At 41.8% G+C, this 21,647-nt stretch overlaps 3 protein-coding genes across 3 annotated transcripts; 2 read left to right on the plus strand and 1 right to left on the minus strand.

Annotated features, from left to right (window-relative positions):
• Positions 1-2,711: 2,711 nt before the first annotated feature.
• On the minus strand, positions 2,712-4,072 carry LOC139204200 (natterin-3-like). The gene is made up of 2 exons (XM_070834181.1): positions 3,979-4,072; positions 2,712-3,825 (listed from the first exon to the last, which is right to left on the minus strand). Exons 1-2 carry the CDS (start codon positions 4,070-4,072, stop codon positions 2,738-2,740), a joined length of 1,182 nt encoding a protein of 393 aa, XP_070690282.1. The 3' UTR covers positions 2,712-2,737.
• Positions 4,073-9,851: 5,779 nt separating this feature from the next.
• LOC139203537 (natterin-3-like) lies at positions 9,852-11,942 on the plus strand. The gene is made up of 2 exons (XM_070833332.1): positions 9,852-9,918; positions 10,765-11,942. Exons 1-2 carry the CDS (start codon positions 9,852-9,854, stop codon positions 11,859-11,861), a joined length of 1,164 nt encoding a protein of 387 aa, XP_070689433.1. The 3' UTR covers positions 11,862-11,942.
• Positions 11,943-13,796: 1,854 nt separating this feature from the next.
• Positions 13,797-16,422, plus strand: LOC139204156 (natterin-3-like). The gene is made up of 3 exons (XM_070834127.1): positions 13,797-13,831; positions 14,245-14,326; positions 15,144-16,422. Exons 1-3 carry the CDS (start codon positions 13,817-13,819, stop codon positions 16,238-16,240), a joined length of 1,194 nt encoding a protein of 397 aa, XP_070690228.1. The 5' UTR covers positions 13,797-13,816; the 3' UTR covers positions 16,241-16,422.
• Positions 16,423-21,647: the final 5,225 nt, after the last annotated feature.

Genomic DNA, 21,647 nt, shown 5'->3' on the forward strand with positions numbered 1-21,647 from the left:
AAAGATTCTAGATGTGTTTGATCAGTTTCATATTAAAGAATCTCGAATCATCAATCAGGAAAAGCAGCAGCAGCAGCACTTCATTCAGGGACAGAGAGGCAGTTTTTACCTGGACAGGTTGCTCCTGCAGTGGTGCTGCCTGCAGGCTGTGCCCAGTTTTAAAACCTCCCTTCAGACTTATTGCCCGCAATAAAACAGGAGAGTCTTTGCTGAAGGACACAGAAGAAACAACACAATCAGGAAATTCTCACCTAATTCTCATGAATGTGGCCTGAAGGCCTCATTTTAACACACTGATATCTAGATACGTTTACTCGCAGCACATAGTTATATAAATCTATGTGACTAAAGCCCATCTCGTGCCACCTGCATCTCCTGTTTACACATATGATCCATGCTAATGCTTCATACTGAGCCTTTTTGTTGCTGCCCGGAGAGATCCCTTTACACCCTAACCACCATTTAATAATCATTTCAGGGAGTATTTGTTCCTCTTCTTTGGCTCATGATCAAAACTCAGTGGTTTGCTGAGCTTCAGCAGTGCAGGTTGAACCGTTTTTACACGTCGTTACAGTTTCTGTTGTCAGTTATCGGCTCTCCGAACCCAAACCAGCTCCACTGCGACTGAACTGGAAATAGCGTGTGATTTCCTAGGACATTTCATCAGCTACACAGAAGAATTGATTAGTTGAGTGTGTGTTCAGGGCATCTTGTTCTTCTTGTTGTCGTCCTGCAGAAGCAGAACTATCTGCAGATACTAATTATCTGTGAGGGTCATCGTGCTGTTTTTGACATGAGACCTACTTTGTCCATGACTCATCTGGCTGCAGCCGTCCAGGAGTGTAAAAAGAGCACACAAGCCAATAATGATAACAGGATTCTTTATTGATCCTCGTGCACCAAGCAGCTCTCCTCCCTCCTCTTCAAGTGAATTTACTCTTTGATGAGACTGTTAAAAGTGCTTCGTAAATAAATTTGCCTGGATTTAACGTTCCTGTATCTAGCAGGCGATAGAAGATCGCACGATGTCCAAAGTGCTGTGGCGCCCTTTTCTCCGTTGATGACAAGATACTGTATGTTTAGATAAGCTCAGGCTGGGAACAGAGTGATTAGATCCCCTGTAATAGTGGGTCATTGATTAGGGAGCTCCTTGTTGCGTAATGTCGCCGGCTGCCAAGATTAAACCAGAGGAGAAGTCGCTCAACACGGACATTGTTCTGCACCCACAGGCCTATCATTGAAAATCGCTGAGGTCATGGCCATCTGTGTGCGTCCTTGAGACAGAAAGTTATTATCAGTTTATTTATTTCAGTCTGAATGAGCACTCTCTGTGAAGCAGGGCTGTGTAAAGGTCATTTACATTGACAAAACTGCACTGTCACCGTCTTCAGCAGCCACAGCGGCACACAGCTGAGCGTCAGCGCCTGAAAAAACTCGGCGTTCATGCATCAGAGGAGCCATATTATGCTATTCAGATTCAGTGTGTCATTCAGATGTACTGCAGTGGCTGTGACAAGCACTGATTCAGTCTGATTCACTGTCTTATTGTTGCACAGTGGAGTGAAACAGGGTTTTTTTCTCATCGTCTAAAAGTCCTCAGTGTCAAAGCTGAATGCTGAAGTCTGAATGTGTGCGTGGGAAAGCAAACAGTATTTCCCTTCTTTATTGATTCACTGCTGGAGCGTTTCGTCCAGCATGAACTGAACGACAAGAATAACCCGGAGAGCAGGGCTGCACTTCATGCTGCTGCTCCAAGTGAGCGAGACAGAGGGTCTGCAGCCATGCTAGCTGAAACCTCTGAATGCTAAATGCTAAACTTTGGAAAGCCAAAATGGTCACAATGTCAGAATGTCAGAAGCATCAGCAGATACTTTCCAACCCGAACCTCATTAGAAAGAGCCGAGAACAACCTGCAAAATGATGATATGTTATTTTTCATGATTCATGTTTTGGAGGCTTCATCGCAAATTAATCCAAAAATTTGTGAGGACAAACCTTCTAGAAGAGACGCTTTAGTTGGTGCATGGTGGAGAAACTTAATGATCAGTATGTTAAGTCAAAACACAACTTTAACTTACTGTGGTTCCACCTTTCATTTCTTTTTTATTTGGATTATTGTTTGAGCGACTTTAATTTCAATTGGTTAATATGTTTGTTTGATCTAATGATCTACTGATAATAATAATAGTAATATATAATATTACAAATAATAGTAATAATGGATAGAATTAATAATTAGTCTTTACTAAAACTATTGTAATACATTTAAAGTAAGAATCCTGTATCCAAAAGTCAATTTATGTAAAGAAAACAGTAATAATTTCAAATAAAGGAGCATCAAACTATTCATAATTTAGCAGGCATTGCTTATATTTTTTTTTTAGGGAAAATGTTAAGTTTAGAGAAAGTTAAAAGTCGAACAAGGAGAAGCTCCTGTACTGTACTTGCGTACGGCCCTGAGTAGATGTTTGTGTACGTTATAAATGTAAAATCATTAACTTTAAAGTTTCATTTGCTGCTAAATGGAGGAAGAGATTGTGAAGAGAATGAAGAAAAACTTGTATGTATGATTTTATTTTCAGCATGTAAAGACACCAGCAGACACAGAAGATATTTTCCAGTTACCCCACAACGTGTGCGTGGTTTTATCTTTATTGTGACACATAATTTTCTTTAAATATCACAAACATCGGACGCCGAATAGAAAATATCTTTTGGTGAGTTTCCCATCAGTCTTTCAGGGGCAAGGCTGGGCGTCGGCCACGGGCTCACAGCGGTCCACCACGGCCCGGATCTCTCCGATCTGGACTCCGTCGTATGTCCCAGAGATGGACGTCCACTGGGTTTCTCCGTTGCGGTAGGTGCGGCTGAGGCGAGCCGTGTAGGGGATGTCTGCTTTGATCTTGCGTCCCTCCATGCGGACGGTGCAGGAGTGGTTCGGTGGGACGGTGAGCTCCACGGACACGGAGTGGCTGAGCTCCTCCACCATGGTGGTTCCCTTGGAGAACTGCAGCGTCTTCTCGCCGCTCAGCTCGATGCCCCCGGAGCCGATGAGGGGGATTTTGGCTGTGATGCTGCCGGTGATGCCCAGCATGGTGGTTCGGCCGATGTTCCAGGTGGTCTCCACCTCTGTGGTCTTTGAGATGGTGACCGTCTTCGCCACCGTCTGGCACTCGTTGTTGGTGACCCCTGACATGCGCATGGTCTCCGGCGGGTACTGGAAGAGGGCGACCTCGTCGATGGCGTACTTGACATCGCTGATGTGCTGGCTGTAGGCGTCCCTGTTGATGGTCAGGACCTGGTACTTCTTGTACCAATACTCATCGCCTTCCCACGGCAGGAAGAAGGCTTCAAACTGGGCTACAACCTTCCCGAGGCCGTACTTGTTTTTCCCAACGTAGATGCCGGCACTAGGGCAGGTCCCGACTGAATGTGTGGGCACCGAACCGTAGGAGCCTTCCTTCCACTCCAGGAACTCAAAGTTGTCTTTGTTGGCCAGGATCTCGAACTCCGGGGCGTAGTACTCGCGGTCTCCGTAGGGGTAGCGGCAGTACGGGCCCAGGCTGGGGTTGTAGAAGCCGGCATCGCACTTGTACTTACAGATGTAGTCGGTGCGCTCGGTGTAGCCGTTGTAGATGGCAACGGCTCCGCTGGGCAGAGAGCCGCCCCAGGTCAGCCACTCCAGGTTAACGTTGTCACCGAAAGCGAAGGAGGGAGCGAAGTCCTGCTGCAGCTCCTGGTCGGTCGGAGTCAGAGGAGCTGACACCACGTTGTTACCGGCTGGTTCAGGAACCAGGTCCTCCAGCTCTGGGTTCAGTAAGGAAGCTGTGTAAAAGACGCAGAGAGACAGAGATATTAAACTGCCCTGGACTTAAACCCAAAGTTTGGATAACATCTGCTTCAGAATCGATTTAGCCTGCATGGTTAGGTGCTATCTGTGCCTGTCTCTAAAATATGGAATATACACGAAATGTTCACCTTTTCTGTGCTGTGAGCTCCTCTTCACGATGTCCTGCAGACTGGCTGAGCACAGAGCCAGCAGGGCCGGCAGCAACAACACCGACAGCTTCATCTGGACACGAAACACAAGATGTTTTCAGTCAAAAACCTTTAAACTCAACAAGTCTGCAAGTTCTGCTCCTAACATTCCCATCTTTTAAAAACAGGATCCAAACATCTCTTTCTATTTGTCCTTAAAAAAAAAAAAGATCTGAACGTTAGATATCAGATATAGATATTAGATATATTTATACAATAATGTCGTACAAAACACAACCTAACATTCATGTTTTTTCATTCATTTGAAAGGCCAGGTTATATATATATTATTGATATCTACTGATACCAGCTGTCAAAGCAGCCGTGCCAACAACACAGACAGGGACGCCGAACTAATGCATGAAAACTGCAAGTGGGATTGAGACGGACCCAGGATCAGATTATCATCGTCTACAATAAAGCAGCACAGCGAGGACGCACCTGATAAACCTGACAGTTATTCACATTAGGCTTTGTGATCACACCACAAATAAACCCCGGTGAGAAAAGGGGAGGACAGAGATCCTAAATTCAACTGATGATCTATAATACAGCTTTCAGGGGGTGCTGCACCATTATGGACGTCAGTGTTATCATAAAAACATCCTGTTCATTGACTGTATTTTAGTAAGAAAAGGTGCCTGAACTTCAATAATAATCTCAGTATTATAAGAATATCTTTGATACAATAATATTTGTTTACTTGTGACATATGTACATTTAATTTAAATTTTTTTAATTCTTAGATCTATATTATAATCATTATTTTTATTATTAAAGATATTACTCAAAAATAAACCTTTGAATCATTTGAATATCATCAGAGTATATAATGTAAATAACTTGATTAGGAGCAGGTGTCCGTTTTTTAGACTATTATATTATCATTCACACTTTTATCATATTTCATTATTAATCATTAGCTTTATTTTTTCCAATTAAATTGAATTAACTCAGTAACCTTATTCATTCCCTGTGGGTCTATTACAAAGTATAGCAGAGCTCACGTTAATAATAATTAACTACTGTTTTTTAAATCAGCTCAATAAGAGATATTGTAATAATAGATTTTCTCCAGGAGATATTTGAGAAAAAAAAACTGGAAGTAATAAATATTAAATCAAGCACAACTGCACTGCAGCCAATTGATTTAAATTCCTAATAGATTATTGCCACTTGATCGTCATTGATCGTCCCGAGTGTGACTGACTGATGGTGAAAAGAGAGTGAACAGCACTCACCCTGACAGTCGCTCCCTGCTGAGTCCACAGTCGCACACGTCCAGGTTTATATACTCTGGTTTATGACTGAACCATAAAGCACATTCTGCACTTTCACTCTGTCTGACATGGATCAATAAACAGGAAGTGGTGCAGAGGTTTTTTTTAACAGCTGAGGAGGACGACGATGGGAAAGAAGCCCTCGGCCCTGCTAGTTTGTCCATCGCTTCGTCTGAATAAGTGCATTTCTGTCGGCTTATATGACGAAATTAATCTAATCTATGATTTCTGATTATAGATAATTACTGTCTGGGTCTCTCTTCTGTGGCTAACTTGATTCCACTGTGTTATGTAAAGGATAACGTACACTAAACTGGTCATTATAGCAAAACAAACCCTGACAGGGTGATGCAGGACTCTTGAATCCTCCTCATTGATTTAAAAATGAATTTAAAAACACTTTATGAGAGGGTTCACAGCAAATTCTGGCCTCCTTCTAGCCTGTCTAGTGTTATAATTCCTGTTAAAATGAACATTTCTTTTAATGGTGAAGTGAGACGTGGTGGGTGGGACTTCCTCTGGGGATACTGATGATGATGATGATGATGATGATGAGAGCAGAGCTGGACTAAAGTTTTAAGGTTTTCTTCCCGCAGCTTGGTGTCTTACAGACAGAGGACGGAGGACCTGAAGGAGGACATTCACTGTTGGAAATCAAGTTCGCTTGCTAACGCGCTGCAACAGGGGCGTTGAATGCACCCCTGTTGCTATGGTTACTCGTTTAAATGTCACCAGTGCATTAATTTAGCATCACCAACAGACTGAAACTACTGAGTACATGTCCCGTACCACATCTGGACGGTCTGCAGCATTCACCCAGACTGAACCTGACATGGACAGCTTCCCTATCTGATAGTTTTTTGTACGTGTTTACACCTGCATGCAGAAATATTTGTACTGAATTCACATTGAGGGCAACAAAACTGTTGCTGCTCTTCCGTCTTTGGCCAGTCAGAGACTTCACCACGCAGTGTCCCATCGCGCTCTGATGAAAAACCAGAAAACCAGAGAGCCACAGTCTGCAGTCTGGTGCTTTAAAAAGGCACTAAGAGGGTTTTAAAGTGAATTCTCTGTTGAATAAGAAGCCAGTGAAGTGGCTTAAGTAGACAGATGGTTCCCTCCAATCACCTGTCGTGTATTTTAAACAGCCAGATGGCTCTGTGGGTAACAACAGTGAAAACTAAGTAAGTAAATCAGAGAGTTGATCTTTGAAATGGGGGATTCGTGGTGGGACGGTTGCTGGTTTGTAACATCAGTGAGCAGCACATCTTAGCCCCACTTCAACGCTCTGAAATCACAGCAGAGCTGATAAAACCGATAAGCTTCCAGGTGTGAGCGTCTGTGGTGGGACAAGATAAAGGTGAAGAAAGGCAGATCTGTTCACGCTGATCTCACGACCCGTTATAAAGTGAGCGCAGATAAATCCAGGATAAGATTTGGGATTATTAACGAGTAAAAAAAAAAAGAGACCGATAAGACTTAACTTATCAGTTAACTGTGTCCTGCAAACTGTTGTGCTGCATCAGTGACCTTCAGCGTGTCACACACTCATTACACTGTTTGTCAAATGAGATCCGGCCTAATAAAAACATGACCACAATAAAGATTTAATCACCCACTCCTTTTTCATATCATTATCACGCTTTGCAGTTATTGATCCAAGCTCTTATCATTGACCCAAACCTTGATGAAACACTATTTATCACCAGAATCTACACGTTTTCATGGACGACTGCAGCGGAAGTCCGCTTGAATTCACCGTGACGAAGACTCTGTCACAGATTGTGGACGGCACATGTTTCAGGGTGTGAAACAGAGCCAATGCATAGTGCTGGCTTATATAGAGGCTCCAGAGGTCCCCTGCAGGTGTGCTGATGGCGGAAGGTACCATCTCTAACCAGGTGATAGGTGATGTTACCTAACTGATGGAGCTGTGTGTCGAAGCGTTGGGGTTTATTTAAGGCCTTTGACTGGGAAGTGGTGATGCTTAGAAGTAGGGATATTGTGTGATATTTTTGATTCATGTAAGAACTGGCTGATTGTTTAAAGGGAAGATAATTGATTGATCAGCGGCTGGTTGGTCTAGGGGGAGGGGCTTAACATTTATAAGGCTCTGGCCACCAAAGCACTCGAGGGGTCAGTGTGAGGGTGGCTAGAAACTTTTTTTTTCTGTTTTTTCACTGTTCTTTTGTAAATAAAGCACCTCAATAACTTTTGCAACTCAAGCCCCCTTTTTTTTTTGTTAGGCAGCTGACCCACCACATTCACTGCCAACTTTTTGACAAAATAATCTTCTAATACTAAAACTTATTGGCTTTTTCTGAAGCCTTCAACTGAATGTGTTAAGCTTCTGTGCAGATCAGAGGCTCAAATATAGAAAAAGACTGCGTTAAGTGTTAACTGAGCAGCAGTCGTACACAAAAACCAAAACCACACTGGAGAAAACAGTGGGAGAGCGATGAAAGCACAAGGAAAAACACAGACAATGTGGCAGAGACTAATTAGGACCGCAGGTGAGCGACGGGCAGGTACAGAGGGAAGGAAGTGAAAGACAAGTTAGCATTTCAAAATAAAACAGGAAACACCACAGGCAAATAATTGACAGGATGTTACAGAGTCTTGTTCTTCCTCAGGGGGTTGAGTTTGCTCCGCTGTCATTGGAACGGCTCAGTTATCATTTGATCAATATATAGATCAGCAAAGACTTTTTTTTTTGGATGAGTGAATACATTAAAAAGTTAAATTTGGGCGTTTGAAACATGGAGGCAATTCAAAGTGATTTACACAAGTAGAATAATAATCATAATACATTTTATTTATAGGCGCCTTTCAAGGTTGCCTTACAACAATAAAAGCAATATAAAATACATTAAAATAACAAACAATAGACAGTAATGGCATTCAAAACCAATAAAACCAGAATAAAATCAACAAAAATCAAAAACCAGATTACCAGTAACATTTATAATATGTAATTTATATAATCCAACGTTTTGTGGTGGATCATTACTGCACTGCTGAGTGAGATAATGAGCTTCAGCAGATCAGTAACTCTATTGTTGTTGTTTCCTTTCTTCTAAATAGTGTTTATTGTGTGAATCTCTCTTTTTACCACCTGCCTTTCATTGTATCACAACAGTGACAATAAGGATCTGTTCTATTCTACTCTATTCTATCTGTTTACAACATGTGCTGTGCAGTTCCTGATGTTTTGGTGCCACCTGCTGGAGATATGAGACACTTCACTGAGCTTTGAACTGTATTTGGGCCTTGAAGGAGGGAAAACCTCTCTCTGAACTTCCTCTGGAGACTTTTTTTCTTCTGCAGAAAGAATTCTTAACTAAAGAGTAAGAGTATTCACTGAATAGTGAACTAATCCTGTTTTTATATTTATAAAATGATATTAATCATATTAATAGATTTGATTTTACAGGCTTTTATCAGTTACAGTAATATATACATCATCCATCCCAAATACCAGATCAAGCTTCTCCACAGAATTATCAATGATGTTTAACTATCAACGATAAAGCCTGAGCTCCAGCGAGGCGTAGTGGTGAGGCACTGACCTTTAGATCATTAAGAAATAAATGCACATGGTTATGGTTCTGTAGACTGTGTCACTGGACCGGGGGTAAATAGTGTTAGTCCTCACTTTGTAGCACACACACACACACACACACACACACACACGCACGTACGTGTCTCTATCCTGGTGGGGACTGTAACTAAACACGGCAGACCTGACTGTGACTTTAACAAATGTTTTACACTTTTTATTTTATCATTAACAACAACAAACTTTAGAAACACGTTGTTTTCCCACTTTGTGTGCCACGCTGTCAGTTTTGAATAAATCTAGTACATTTTGTGTGCAAACAAAAGCCAAATAACAGCAGATAGTTTGTTGTAAATGTTGCACAGCTGACAGTCTTTTGTTAGCTACCTGCCTTTTGAGTGAGGCAGTGGAAATGTGGTCGGAGGGAGAGAAAGGCAGAATGTGACACAAAGAACGGGAGGTGAGCCAGCTACTATTTACTATTTGATATCAAGTGAAAATATGCACAGTATGTGTTTGAATGATTTAACCATGAATCAGCTGCAGCATATAAAACCTGAAGGAGACTCCAGGCGCTTCCAGCGATGGACACTGGGATGGTGAGTACCCTTTCATCGTATTTTGAGTGTTTCAAGCTCAGTTACTGTTAAAATTAGTCAAACTGATAATCTGCATGGCAAAGAATTACGAGCAAATTCCAAAAGTTCAGTAGATCACACTTATATTTCATACTTATATCTTAAAATTTAAAAGTAAATGCATTTGTTTCGTAATGTTTCATCATTTTAAGATACAAAGATCAGATTCATGCTCTTATTTTATATTTCCAAATTCATCAACAGTTACTTTGCTTATTCTTCCTCCTGCAAAAATAAATTCATCATTCACAGACGGTCCGGACTGACACAAAGCTTGTGTTGGTTTAATTCTACGTTGGTAACAAACAATGATTCAGTTCTGTGTTTCACGTCCAGATGGAGGTGTCGGTGTTGTTGCTGCTGGCCCTGTCCTCAGCCACCAACAACGCAGAGCAGAGAAATGGTAAACACAAACTGGCTTTAAGGATTCAGGGAACGGAGGAAATACACTTTTATGTTCATCTTTTATGTTAATTAATGTTTGTTAATCATCTTAAAACGGCTTATAGAGCAACAAAAGGACATGGAGGCAAAAACTCTGCCATTGATTTATTTATTAAAGTCACATTTATCATGTTTGCCCACAAATGTGTGCTATCTTGCACTCGATACTTGAGCTTTGGTTTTATATGCAGAGATTTTGAGTCTTGAGTCCTTTTGCCATCACATTTGGTTTGTTCTTCTCAATTCTGCTGCTACTTATGATTATATGATGTCACTGCCATAAATTGACACTTTCTTTTTAACGTGTGTTACTTTAATGTTGTACATTGGACTGTTGCCAATAAATAACACCTGAATAAAAAAAAGGATTATTATTATTCAAAGCATGGGGAAAATACTAAGCACAGCTAAGCACATTTAAAGACATAATGAAATCAAAATATATTTTCTTTACTCTAATCCAGACGGTCAGCCATCTCTTGTTTTATATCCATGTATATAGATTAATATTTTATGAATTAATCATTTTTGTGTTTGTTTTTTTTTACCTCAAAATATCTTTTCTCTTCCTGCAAAACCTTTTGGCATTAACCTTCACACAAATATATTCAATCAAATGTGATTTTGGGTGACTAGCTTAACTAGCAGAGAAACACTGTCAATGGTCAGAAGTCTGTGCGTTTTGACTTCAGTTGTACTTTTGCAGGTGGGATCAGTTTTTTTTCTCTTGTGGCTCATTTTAAAGATGTCTTTGCACTTATTCTTGTATTAAAGCAAACACTACTTTTCTGTTGTCTTTATCCAGTCTCCTTCACGACCTCTGACCTAAAAGGCAGTCCTGAACTCACAGCTAACAGATCGACACTAACGGATCTGCCTCCTCTGACTGTTGCTAAATCGAGGCAGAGGCGGCAGGTTCGGTCTTCCTCCTTCGTGTCTGACGATGGCTCTAACCTGGAGTGGGTGACCTGGAACAACTCTCTACCAAAAGATGCTGTTTCACTTTACAACAGCTACACTGATCGCACTGATTATGTCTGCAAGTACATGTGTGAGGCTGGCTTCTATAGCCCCAGCAAAGGTCCTTATTGCCACTATGCCAACAGTAAAAAAGCATATCCTGGTACCCCGTTTGAGATCCTGGTGAACAAAGACATTTTTGAGATCCTGGAGTGGAAGGAGGATTCGTACGGCTCAGTGCCACAGGATTCAGTCAGAACCTGCGCCGGGGTGCAGGTATACGTGGGGAAGAACAAATATGGACTTGGGAAGGTAGCTACTCAGGATGAGGCCTTCTACCTGCCTTGGGAGGATTATCAATATTACTACCGCTACTACCAGGTCCTCACCACCAATAAGAATATAATGAGCCAGCAGATCTACGATGTCCTGTACAACACTAATGAATCCAAAATCTTGAAATACCCACCAGAGATCATGCATGAAACAGCCATCAGCAACTATGAATGCCACCCGGTGGTGAAAAAAGATACTCTCTCAAGGTCATATCAAGTGGAGAGAAGGTGGGACACCACCTATTCTACCAAAGCTGGAGTTAAAACGAGCATCAAAGTCGCCGTCCCCTTCATCACAGACAGCGGTATCGAGATCGGCCTCGAGCAAATGTTCCAGTACTCCGAGGGGAACGTGGTGATAGAGGCCATCACTGATACTCTCTCCATGGAGGTCACAGTCCCACCGAAACACGCCTGCAAGCTCAGCATGGTGCGGTATAAGTGCAAAGTTGACATCCCGTTCACGGCAAGCCTCAGCCGCACCTACGGTAACGGGGAGAGACGCACGACATCCATCAGTGGGACGTATGACAGCGTTCAGATCGGGGAAGTGCAGGTCGTGGTTGAGCGATGTGAATATCTAGACGGATCAAAGCCGTGCACATGAAATACAAAAACAGACATGATACAGTGTATGTTTGATGCTTTTTTATCGCTTTTTCATGACATCTAGCTGTTTCCTGTTGATTTGGAATGACTGTATTGTAAAAAATATTTAGCTTTTGTCAAATTTCATTCCTTAATAAAATCGTCTCTTACATAATAAAATCAAAGCATCCTAACGCCCACCTCCACACCAAAAAGTGTTTTTCTGACTGTTACTTCACTTGTTTGACCTTAACTGTGCAGAGTTTGACACAAGAAAGCTGTCTTTGACGTCCATCTATCAAAGAGATAAGGTTTCTCTGAGCTCACCTACATCTCATTTTAACATATGAGCTTGTTTAGTTTTGTTTGTTTTGACAATTGCTCTCTAATATTCTTGGGTGTGCGTTCTGCAGCCGCCTTCTTCAAATCCCATCAGAGATTTTCTGTGAAGCAAAGCAGCCTCGGAGCATCACGAGCCACAGAGCCATGCTTCACTGTAGGCAGGATGTTCTTTTTAGCGCCGGCCTCATTCTTCCTCCTCCGGACATACCGCTGATCCATAGACCCCAAAAGTTCCAGTTTTGCTTCATTGCTCCACAGAAGAGAATCCCCAAACTTCTGTGGCTTATTTATATGGTTTTGAACATTTTAAGATCAAAGATGTTCCTTTATTAGTCCCATGACGGGGAAATTTACATGATCTTGGCTGTTAGAGCCGACTTGTCTTGTGCTTCTCGGTCAGTAATGTTGTACAGCTTGGAGTTGCGCGTTTAGGAGGAACTGAATTCTTGCTGCAGGTCTTTTTCAGTCACTCCAGGGTTTTTTTTGGCCTCCTGGCTCCTCAGAAATCTGGTGGAAGCTGTTGATAGCTTCGACTTTCTGCCACGTCCAGGTAGTGCAGCCAGTGTTCCTTTAGCTGTGAACTATGCGTCCAACAGTAAAAGCTGTGGGAAAAGCATACAATATATTTACAGACTCAAGACACACGTTCTTTAAGCAGAGGCAGGATGGTGTTTTTTCATACAAGGAAGTGGTTTAGGTTTGTTGTCCTTTATTCTACATCCGTGGAATCAGGAAATGTGCACAGAACCAGTTTTGACTAGTTTGTATGGATCATATTGTGTCAGCAAAAATCTTCTTTCACAGTAATTGAAAAACTGTTCAGTCAGTCATTGAGGAAACATCTCTTATTTGGAAAATAAAAAGGACACCACAAAGAAATTATTAACTTTTAGGGTTTGATATTCAGACAATCAAGGCGTACTGTACATATGCCTTTTTCCCCCACATTCAAGTAAGTTGCTCGTGTTCTGGCAAGTAAAGAAAAGCACTGGATTAATACATTTTTCGGATGTCCTGTAAGATAATATAAAACTGACCCATATGTCTCTTGCTCTTCACTTCACTTTCTCACCAGCTACAGGGGTTGGGTGCATGAGCCAAGGTGGGGTCCTGGGCGTGCGGATCCCCGGCATCATAGACTGGCTCTAGGAACATGGAACGTCACCTCTCTAGCGGGGAAGCCGCCCCTTTAGATCATTAAGAAATAAATCGGAGATGTCTTTAACATCAGAACACACATTTATTAGTGCTTTATATGGACTTAATCAAACAACAGATCCCAGTTAAATAGGAATAAGAAGTTATGGTTCTGTAGACTGTGTCACTGGACCGGGTGTAAATAGCTGAATAGTCGCAAAACTTCCTCAGTCCTCACTTCCCAAAAATGTCCTCACTCTGTCAAAAGTACACAACACACACGTCTCCATCCTGGTGGGGACTTCCCACTGTCAGTTTATACTGTAACTAAAGATGGCTGACCTGACTGTGACTTTAACAAATGTTTTACACTTTTTTTATCATTAACAACAACAAACAGGTCAGCTACCTGCCATTTGAGTGAAGTAGAGGAAATGTATCCATGAATCAGCTGCAGCATATAAAACCTGCAGGAGACTCCAGGTGCTTCCAGCGATGGACACTGGGATGGTGAGTACTTTTTCATCGTACTTTGAGTGTTTCAAGTTCAGTTACTGTTAAATTAGTCAAACTGATAATCTGCATGGCAAAGAATTACGAGCAAAGTCCAGAAGAAAACAACGTTCAGTAGATCACACTTATATTTCATACTTATATATTAAAATTTAAGAAAATGCATCACGTCTCACAATGTTTCATCATTTTAATATACAATTTAATTCCAATCCAACTTAATTTTTCATTATTATTCTGATTTATGCTCTATTTTATATTTCCAAATTCATTAACAATTACTTTGCTTATTCTTTTTCCTGCAAAAACAAATTCATCATTCACAGATGGTCCGGACTGACACAAAGCTTATGTTGGTTTAATTCTACGTTGGTAACAAACAATGATTCAGTTCTGTGTTTCACGTCCAGATGGAGGTGTCGGTGTTGTTGCTGCTGGCCCTGTCCTCAGCCACTCCTCTGGATTTCGGGACCAATGCAGAACAGAGAAATGGTAAACACAAACTGGCTTTAAGGATGTAGGGAATGGAGGAAATACGCTTTTATGTTCATCTTAAAATGGCTTATAGAGGCAAAAACTCTCGTATTACAGCTCTGCCATTGATTATTTATTAAAGTCACATTTATCATGTTTGCCTACAAACGTGTGCTATCTTGCACTCGATACTTGAGCTTTGGTTTTATATGCAGAGATTTTGAGTCTTTTGAGTCCTTTTGCCATCACATGTGGTTTGTTCTTCTCAATTCTGCTGCTACTTATATATGATGTCACTGCCATAAATTGACTACTCTTTTTCTATTGCGCTTTTAATTTTGTACTTTAATGTTGTACATTGGACTGTTGCAACACCTGAATAAAAAAAGGATTATTATTATTCAAAGCATGGGGAAAATACTTTTGAAAAACTCCAGCTAAGCACATTTAAAGACATAATGAAATCAAAATATATTTTCTTTACTCTAATCCAGACGGTCAGCCATCTCTTGTTTTATATCCATGTATATAGATTAATATTTTATGAATTAATCATTTTTGTGTTTGATTTTTTTTACCTCAAAATCTCTTTTCTCTTCCTGCAAAACCTTTTGGCATTAACCTTCACACAAATATATTCAATCAAATGTGATTTTGGGTGACTAGCTTAACTAGCAGAGAAACACTGTCAATGGTCAGAAGTCTGTGCGTTTTGACTTCAGTTGTACTTTTGCAGGTGGGATCAGTTTTTTTTCTCTTGTGGCTCATTTTAAAGATGTCTTTGCACTTATTCTTGTATTAAAGCAAACACTACTTTTCTGTTGTCTTTATCCAGTCTCCTACACGACCTCTGACCTAAAAGGCAGTCCTGAACTCACAGCTAACAGATCGACACTAACGGATCTGCCTCCTCTGGCTGTTGCTAAATCGAGGCAGAGGCGGCAGGGTCGGTCTTCCTCCTTCGTGTCTGACGATGGCTCTAACCTGGAGTGGGTGACCTGGAACAACTCTCTACCAAAAGATGCTGTTTCACTTTACAACAGCTACACCGATCGCACTGATTATGTCTGCAAGTACATGTGTGAGGCTGGCTTCTATAGCCCCAGCAAAGGTCCTTATTGCCACTATGCCAACAGTAAAAAAGCATATCCTGGTACCCCGTTTGAGATCCTGGTGAACAAAGACATTTTTGAGATCCTGGAGTGGAAGGAGGATTCGTACGGCTCAGTGCCACAGGATTCAGTCAGAACCTGCGCCGGGGTGCAGGTATACGTGGGGAAGAACAAATATGGACTTGGGAAGGTAGCTACTCAGGATGAGGCCTTCTACCTGCCTTGGGAGGATTATCAATATTACTACCGCTACTACCAGGTCCTCACCACCAATAAGAATATAATGAGCCAGCAGATCTACGATGTCCTGTACAACACTAATGAATCCAAAATCTTGAAATACCCACCAGAGATCATGCATGAAACAGCCATCAGCAACTATGAATGCCACCCGGTGATGAAAAAAGATACTCTCTCAAGGTCATATCAAGTGGAGAGAAGGTGGGACACCACCTATTCTACCAAAACTGGAGTTAAAACGAGCATCAAAGTCGCCGTCCCCTTCATCACAGACAGCGGTATCGAGATCGGCCTCGAGCAAATGTTCCAGTACTCCGAGGGGAACGTGGTGATAGAGGCCATCACTGATACTCTCTCCATGGAGGTCACAGTCCCACCGAAACACGCCTGCAAGCTCAGCATGGTGCGGTATAAGTGCAAAGTTGACATCCCGTTCACGGCAAGCCTCAGCCGCACCTACGGTAACGGGGAGAGACGCACGACATCCATCAGTGGGACGTATGACAGCGTTCAGATCGGGGAAGTGCAGGTCGTGGTTGAGCGATGTGAATATCTAGACGGATCAAAGCCGTGCACATGAAATACAAAAACAGACATGATACAGTGTATGTTTGATGCTTTTTTATCTCTTTTTGATGACATCTAGCTGTTTCCTGTTGATTTGGAATGACTGTATTGTAAAAAATATTTTGCTTTTGTCAAATTTCATTCCTTAATAAAAATCGTCTCTTACATAATAAAATCAAAGCATCCTAACGCCCACCTCCACACCAAAAAGTGTTTTTCTGACTGTTACTTCACTTGTTTGACCTTAACTGTGCAGAGTTTGACACAAGAAAGCTGTCTTTGACGTCCATCTATCAAAGAGATAAGGTTTCTCTGAGCTCACCTACATCTCATTTTAACATATGAGCTTGTTTAGTTTTGTTTGTTTTGACAATTGCTCTCTAATATTCTTGGGTGTGCGTTCTGCAGCCGCCTTCTTCAAATCCCATCAGAGATTTTCTGTGAAGCAAAGCAGCCTCGGAGCATCACGAGCCACAGAGCCATGCTTCACTGTAGGCAGGATGTTCTTTTTAGCGCCGGCCTCATTCTTCCTCCTCCGGACATACCGCTGATCCATAGACCCCAAAAGTTCCAGTTTTGCTTCATTGCTCCACAGAAGAGAATCCCCAAACTTCTGTGGCTTATTTATATGGTTTTGAACATTTTAAGATCAAAGATGTTCCTTTATTAGTCCCATGACGGGGAAATTTACATGATCTTGGCTGTTAGAGCCGACTTGTCTTGTGCTTCTCGGTCAGTAATGTTGTACAGCTTGGAGTTGCGCGTTTAGGAGGAACTGAATTCTTGCTGCAGGTCTTTTTCAGTCACTCCAGGGTTTTTTTTGGCCTCCTGGCTCAGAAATCTGGTGGAAGCTGTTGATAGCTTCGACTTTCTGCCACGTCCAGGTAGTGCAGCCAGTGTTCCTTTAGCTGTGAACTATGCGTCCAACAGTAAAAGCTGTGGGAAAAGCATATATTACAGTATATATATTACTGTAAATATTTACAGACTCAAGACACACGTTCTTTAAGCAGAGGCAGGATGGTGGTTTTTCATACAAGGAAGTGGTTTAGGTTTGTTGTCCTTTATTCTACATCCGTGGAATCAGGAAATGTGCACAGAACCAGTTTTGACTAATTTGTATGGATCATATTGTGTCAGCCAAAATCTTCTTTCACAATAATTGAAAAACTGTTCAGTCAGTCATTGAGGAAACATCTCTTATTTGGAAAATAAAAAGGACACCACAAAGAAATTAGTAACTTTTAGGGTTTAATCTTCAGACAATCAAGGTGTACTGTACATATGCCTTTTTTCCCCACATTCAAGTAAGTTAGTATGTAAGGTAACATCTGTGACATCTGTCTCTTGCTCTTCACTTTCTATCTACTTGCTATCCAAACCTGAATGTCACCCGGTAGCTGACATGCAGCCAGCACATTCTTTGAGTGTTATACAAAGGTCGTACCCCACTCATCTTCATACTACGAAGCCCTGCAGGTATGACAGTGAAAAAACAACACTTCTTCCCTGTGTACATATTTGTTTGAGGTGTGAAATGCATTGAGTGTGATGTTACTGTAGACTTTCATGGTTTCTGTCAAACCAAGAAAAAAAGAGCTATTTAAAGATCATTTAAGGTCAAATTCCACTGCTTCTCTATAAAGTCCCATGAGCTTATTTTAGTGGAAGAAAACTTGATTCATGATATCACTGATAATTCAAACAAATTTTTAACTTTTAAGTTACTCAAAATAATCAGTACTTTTTTCATAACAAAATCAGCTCTTGCCAAGCAGACTATTTACTTATTACATGCCCTCACCTGAAACAGGAGATAAATGCAGTCTTATCATCATTGGTCGGCCCCACAGGGCAAACAATACTCCACCATTGACCCAAAATTTCACTTCACCACCACTTATAAGGCTCAAGCCATGTTTATTAAATAACACAACAAGTCAAACACAAACAGTCAAAAGACAAAGACACTCAAGAGCTGCAGTCCACAACCCAAGGCTTCCCACTGCAAATGGAGCCTGGAACATTTATCCTCTTCCCGTCCGTGGCCAGATGCGCCTCATTCAGGACCAATCAGGGCTAATTAAGTGTAAGAGTCCTAGGCGGAGCTTGAGGGAGGAGAGGAAAAAGGACAGACAGCTCAGGGAAGACATACAGCCGAACCAACAGCAACAACAACAAAGCCCTTTTCATACCATGCAGTCTCCGGACAATAATCAGCTCCGTGCTGCTCTGTTTGTTCACCTTTCTGAGGCTCTTGATACGTTACGGCAAAGGCAATTTTATGTATCACGTCACATTAAAAAGGCAAAAATAAAAAAGTTTCATCACAAACAGGAGCAACGTACACCAGTAGAGCACAGAAACACTAATCAGTAATGCTGCACCACACCCAACATTTACTACCATCAAAGTGCACACACGCCTCTTTGTCATGCAAATAAGCTGCACAGGCTTCATTTTCCACCAATGTTCGTGTGAAAATGTTGTTAGGACGTCCTGCTGATGAGCAGGACTGACTGCACAACCCTCCTCCAAATGAAACCGCTGCATGTGTCCCCTTTGTTGAACATCCCCTGATCGTACTCCTCCATTGCTTTGTGGTCTGAGAGGTTTCACCAGCAGATTGTGGACTTAATCTTGGCGATCAAAATCAAACATTTGATTTGTAAAAACACAAAGCATTTTACTGTTTGCACACGTTGATCTGGAAAAGTGTCCAACAAGAAGTAAGATAATATAAAACTGACCCAAACTACAGGTGTAAAAGTGACCTCTGTCTCTTTCTATATACTTTCTGTCTGCTTCTTGAGAAAAATGCCACTTTCTTCTTCCCTGTGTACATATTTGTTAGAGGTGTGAAAAGCATTACTCAAAATACTATCAGTACTTTTTTTTTCAGCTCTTGCCAAGCAGAGTATTTACTTATTACATGCCCTCATCTGAAACGGAAGATAAATGCAGTCTTATCATCACAGCGTTACGCCCCATGGGGCAAACAATACTCCACCACTGACTGATGACTGATGATACCTAACAGTGCGGCACAGTGCTGATGGCAATAGCAGTTTCATTTATGTTGCACAATTCAGTACAGGTAAGCTCAAAGTGTGTCACATTAAAAGGCAAAAAGTAGAAAGCTTTAACATAAACATACATGAGCAGAATACAGAAACACTAATCAACAGTCCTGCGCCACAGCCAACATTTACTACCATCGGAGACTTCTTATATATGTAGAAAGATTCAATAAGAAGTGTAACAGCCCGGGAGCTGAGCAAACCTGGGTGCTCTGCCAACCTGGAAACTGATCAAAAACAGAAGTAGTTAACAGAACCCCACCCTATTACATGCTAAACGGTCAGGTATTTATTTCAGGGCTGTTGCAGGTGGAGAGTTGACATATTTAACATTTCAGGCCCACTGGCGTTGTTGTGGAAAATCGCTATATGGAATAAAACCAAGCTCGGTGCAATGTGAAGCAAACTGAACTCTATTATCTAGCGCAAGAGAGTCAAGTCACCCACACTACACAGTTGACTGACACAAAGAGGTAACAGACAGATTCTTATATCAGTAGGGCAGGGCGTACCATTGGTGCCAACAGTTTCTTCCTCATCTAGCATGGGGGGGCTAAGTCTACCCCCAATATATATATATATATAAAATCATAGACATGAAGCAAGATAACCTTTAGGTGAACTTCCTGTCTTCTAGCTGTTCGACTTGACACACTACTCAGCATACTTTCCTGTCCCGGTCATGACCCTTTTCTTAAAATAAGTGAAAGGGCTGTTGCAGGGCGGATATGCATAACTTCTGCTTTCATAGGTAATCAACAACTGTCATCTCAGCATTTTTCCATCACATTTCCCCCCTTTTGATTACAAAACCACACAGATCAAAAATGCACTTCAATAAGAATAATAAAAAACAAAACAAAATGTAAAATTCACTCAATGTTGACCCAATCAGGTCCGAATGTAGCAAGCTTAGCAATGGAGTATACAGTGCATCCGGAAAGTATTCACACCCCTTCACTTTTTCCACATTTTGGTATGTTACAGCCTTATTCCAAAATGGATTAAATTCTTTTTTTTTCTCATCAATCTCCACACAATACCCCATAATGAGTTTTTTAGAAATTTTTGCAAATGTATTAAAAATAAAAAACTGAAATATCACATGTACATAGGTATTCACACCCTTTGCTATGACACTCAAAACTGAGCTCAGGTGCATCCTGTTTCCACTGATCGTCCTTGAGATGTTTCTACAACTTGACTGGAGTCCACCTGTGGTAAATTCAATTGATTGGACTTGATTTGGAAAGGCACACACCTGTCTATATAAGGTCCCACAGCTGACAGTGCATGTCAGAGCAGAAACCAAGCCATGAAGTCAAAGGAATTGTCTGTAGACCTCAGAGACAGGATTGTATCGAGGCACAGATCTGGGGAAGGGTACAGAAAAATTTCTGCAGCATTGAAGGTCCCAAAGAGCACAGTGGCCTCCATCATTCGTAAATGGAAGAAGTTCAGAACCACCAGGACTCTTCCTAGAGCCGGCCGCCCGTCCAAACTGAGCAATCGGGGGAGAAGGGCCTTGGTCAGGGAGGTGACCAAGAACCCGACGGTCACTCTGACAGAGCTCCAGCGTTACTCTGAGGAAATGGGAGAACCTTCCAGAAGGACAACCATCTCTGCAGCACTCCACCAATCAGGCCAGTGAGTGAGTATCAACGTCTTCTACTCACTACTGGACATCTCCTCTGGGGTCGGAACTTTTCTGCAGTGGCTGCTGTGGATCCAAGTTGCTCTTTCTGCCACCTTCACAGCTGTGTGGGTGACGAGTAACACCTGGAACGGTCCCTGGCACCTGCGAGCTTGCCAGTTCTTTCTCCTGAAGTCCTTGACCACCACGTAGTCCCCCGGTTGTAGACTGTGAAGAGGATTAGTGGCTTCCTTCGGAAGGGCAGCTATCACCTGTTTCCTTACGTCGGACAGAGCTGAGGAGAGGTTAGCACAGTATGTTAGCATATCATTTTCACATAGAGTGGTGGAAAGTGGAGGGGTCTTTGGCGCCTCTGTCCTGACGTGAGGAGGGGCTGCAAACAAAATTTCATAAGGACTGAGATTGTTTCGCGTTCTTTTCCTCATTCTCATGTACATCAGCACAATGGGGAGAGCCTGTGTCCACTTTAACCCCGACTCTGCACAACATTTTGCCAGTTTTGTTTTTAACGTTCCATTTTCTCTTTCCACGGCTCCTCCGCTAGCTGGATGGTATGCACAGTGTGTTTTCAGAACAGGATAAAAGAATTCTGATTCTATGCCCAAATAGGAACTTAACTCCTGTATGGCAGTATTTACAAAATGAGACCCATTGTCGCTGGACAAACAGGTTGGAATTCCCCAACG

The sequence above is a fragment of the Pempheris klunzingeri genome, chromosome 7 (assembly GCF_042242105.1).
Source record: "Pempheris klunzingeri isolate RE-2024b chromosome 7, fPemKlu1.hap1, whole genome shotgun sequence".
Classification (NCBI taxonomy): domain Eukaryota; kingdom Metazoa; phylum Chordata; class Actinopteri; order Acropomatiformes; family Pempheridae; genus Pempheris; species Pempheris klunzingeri.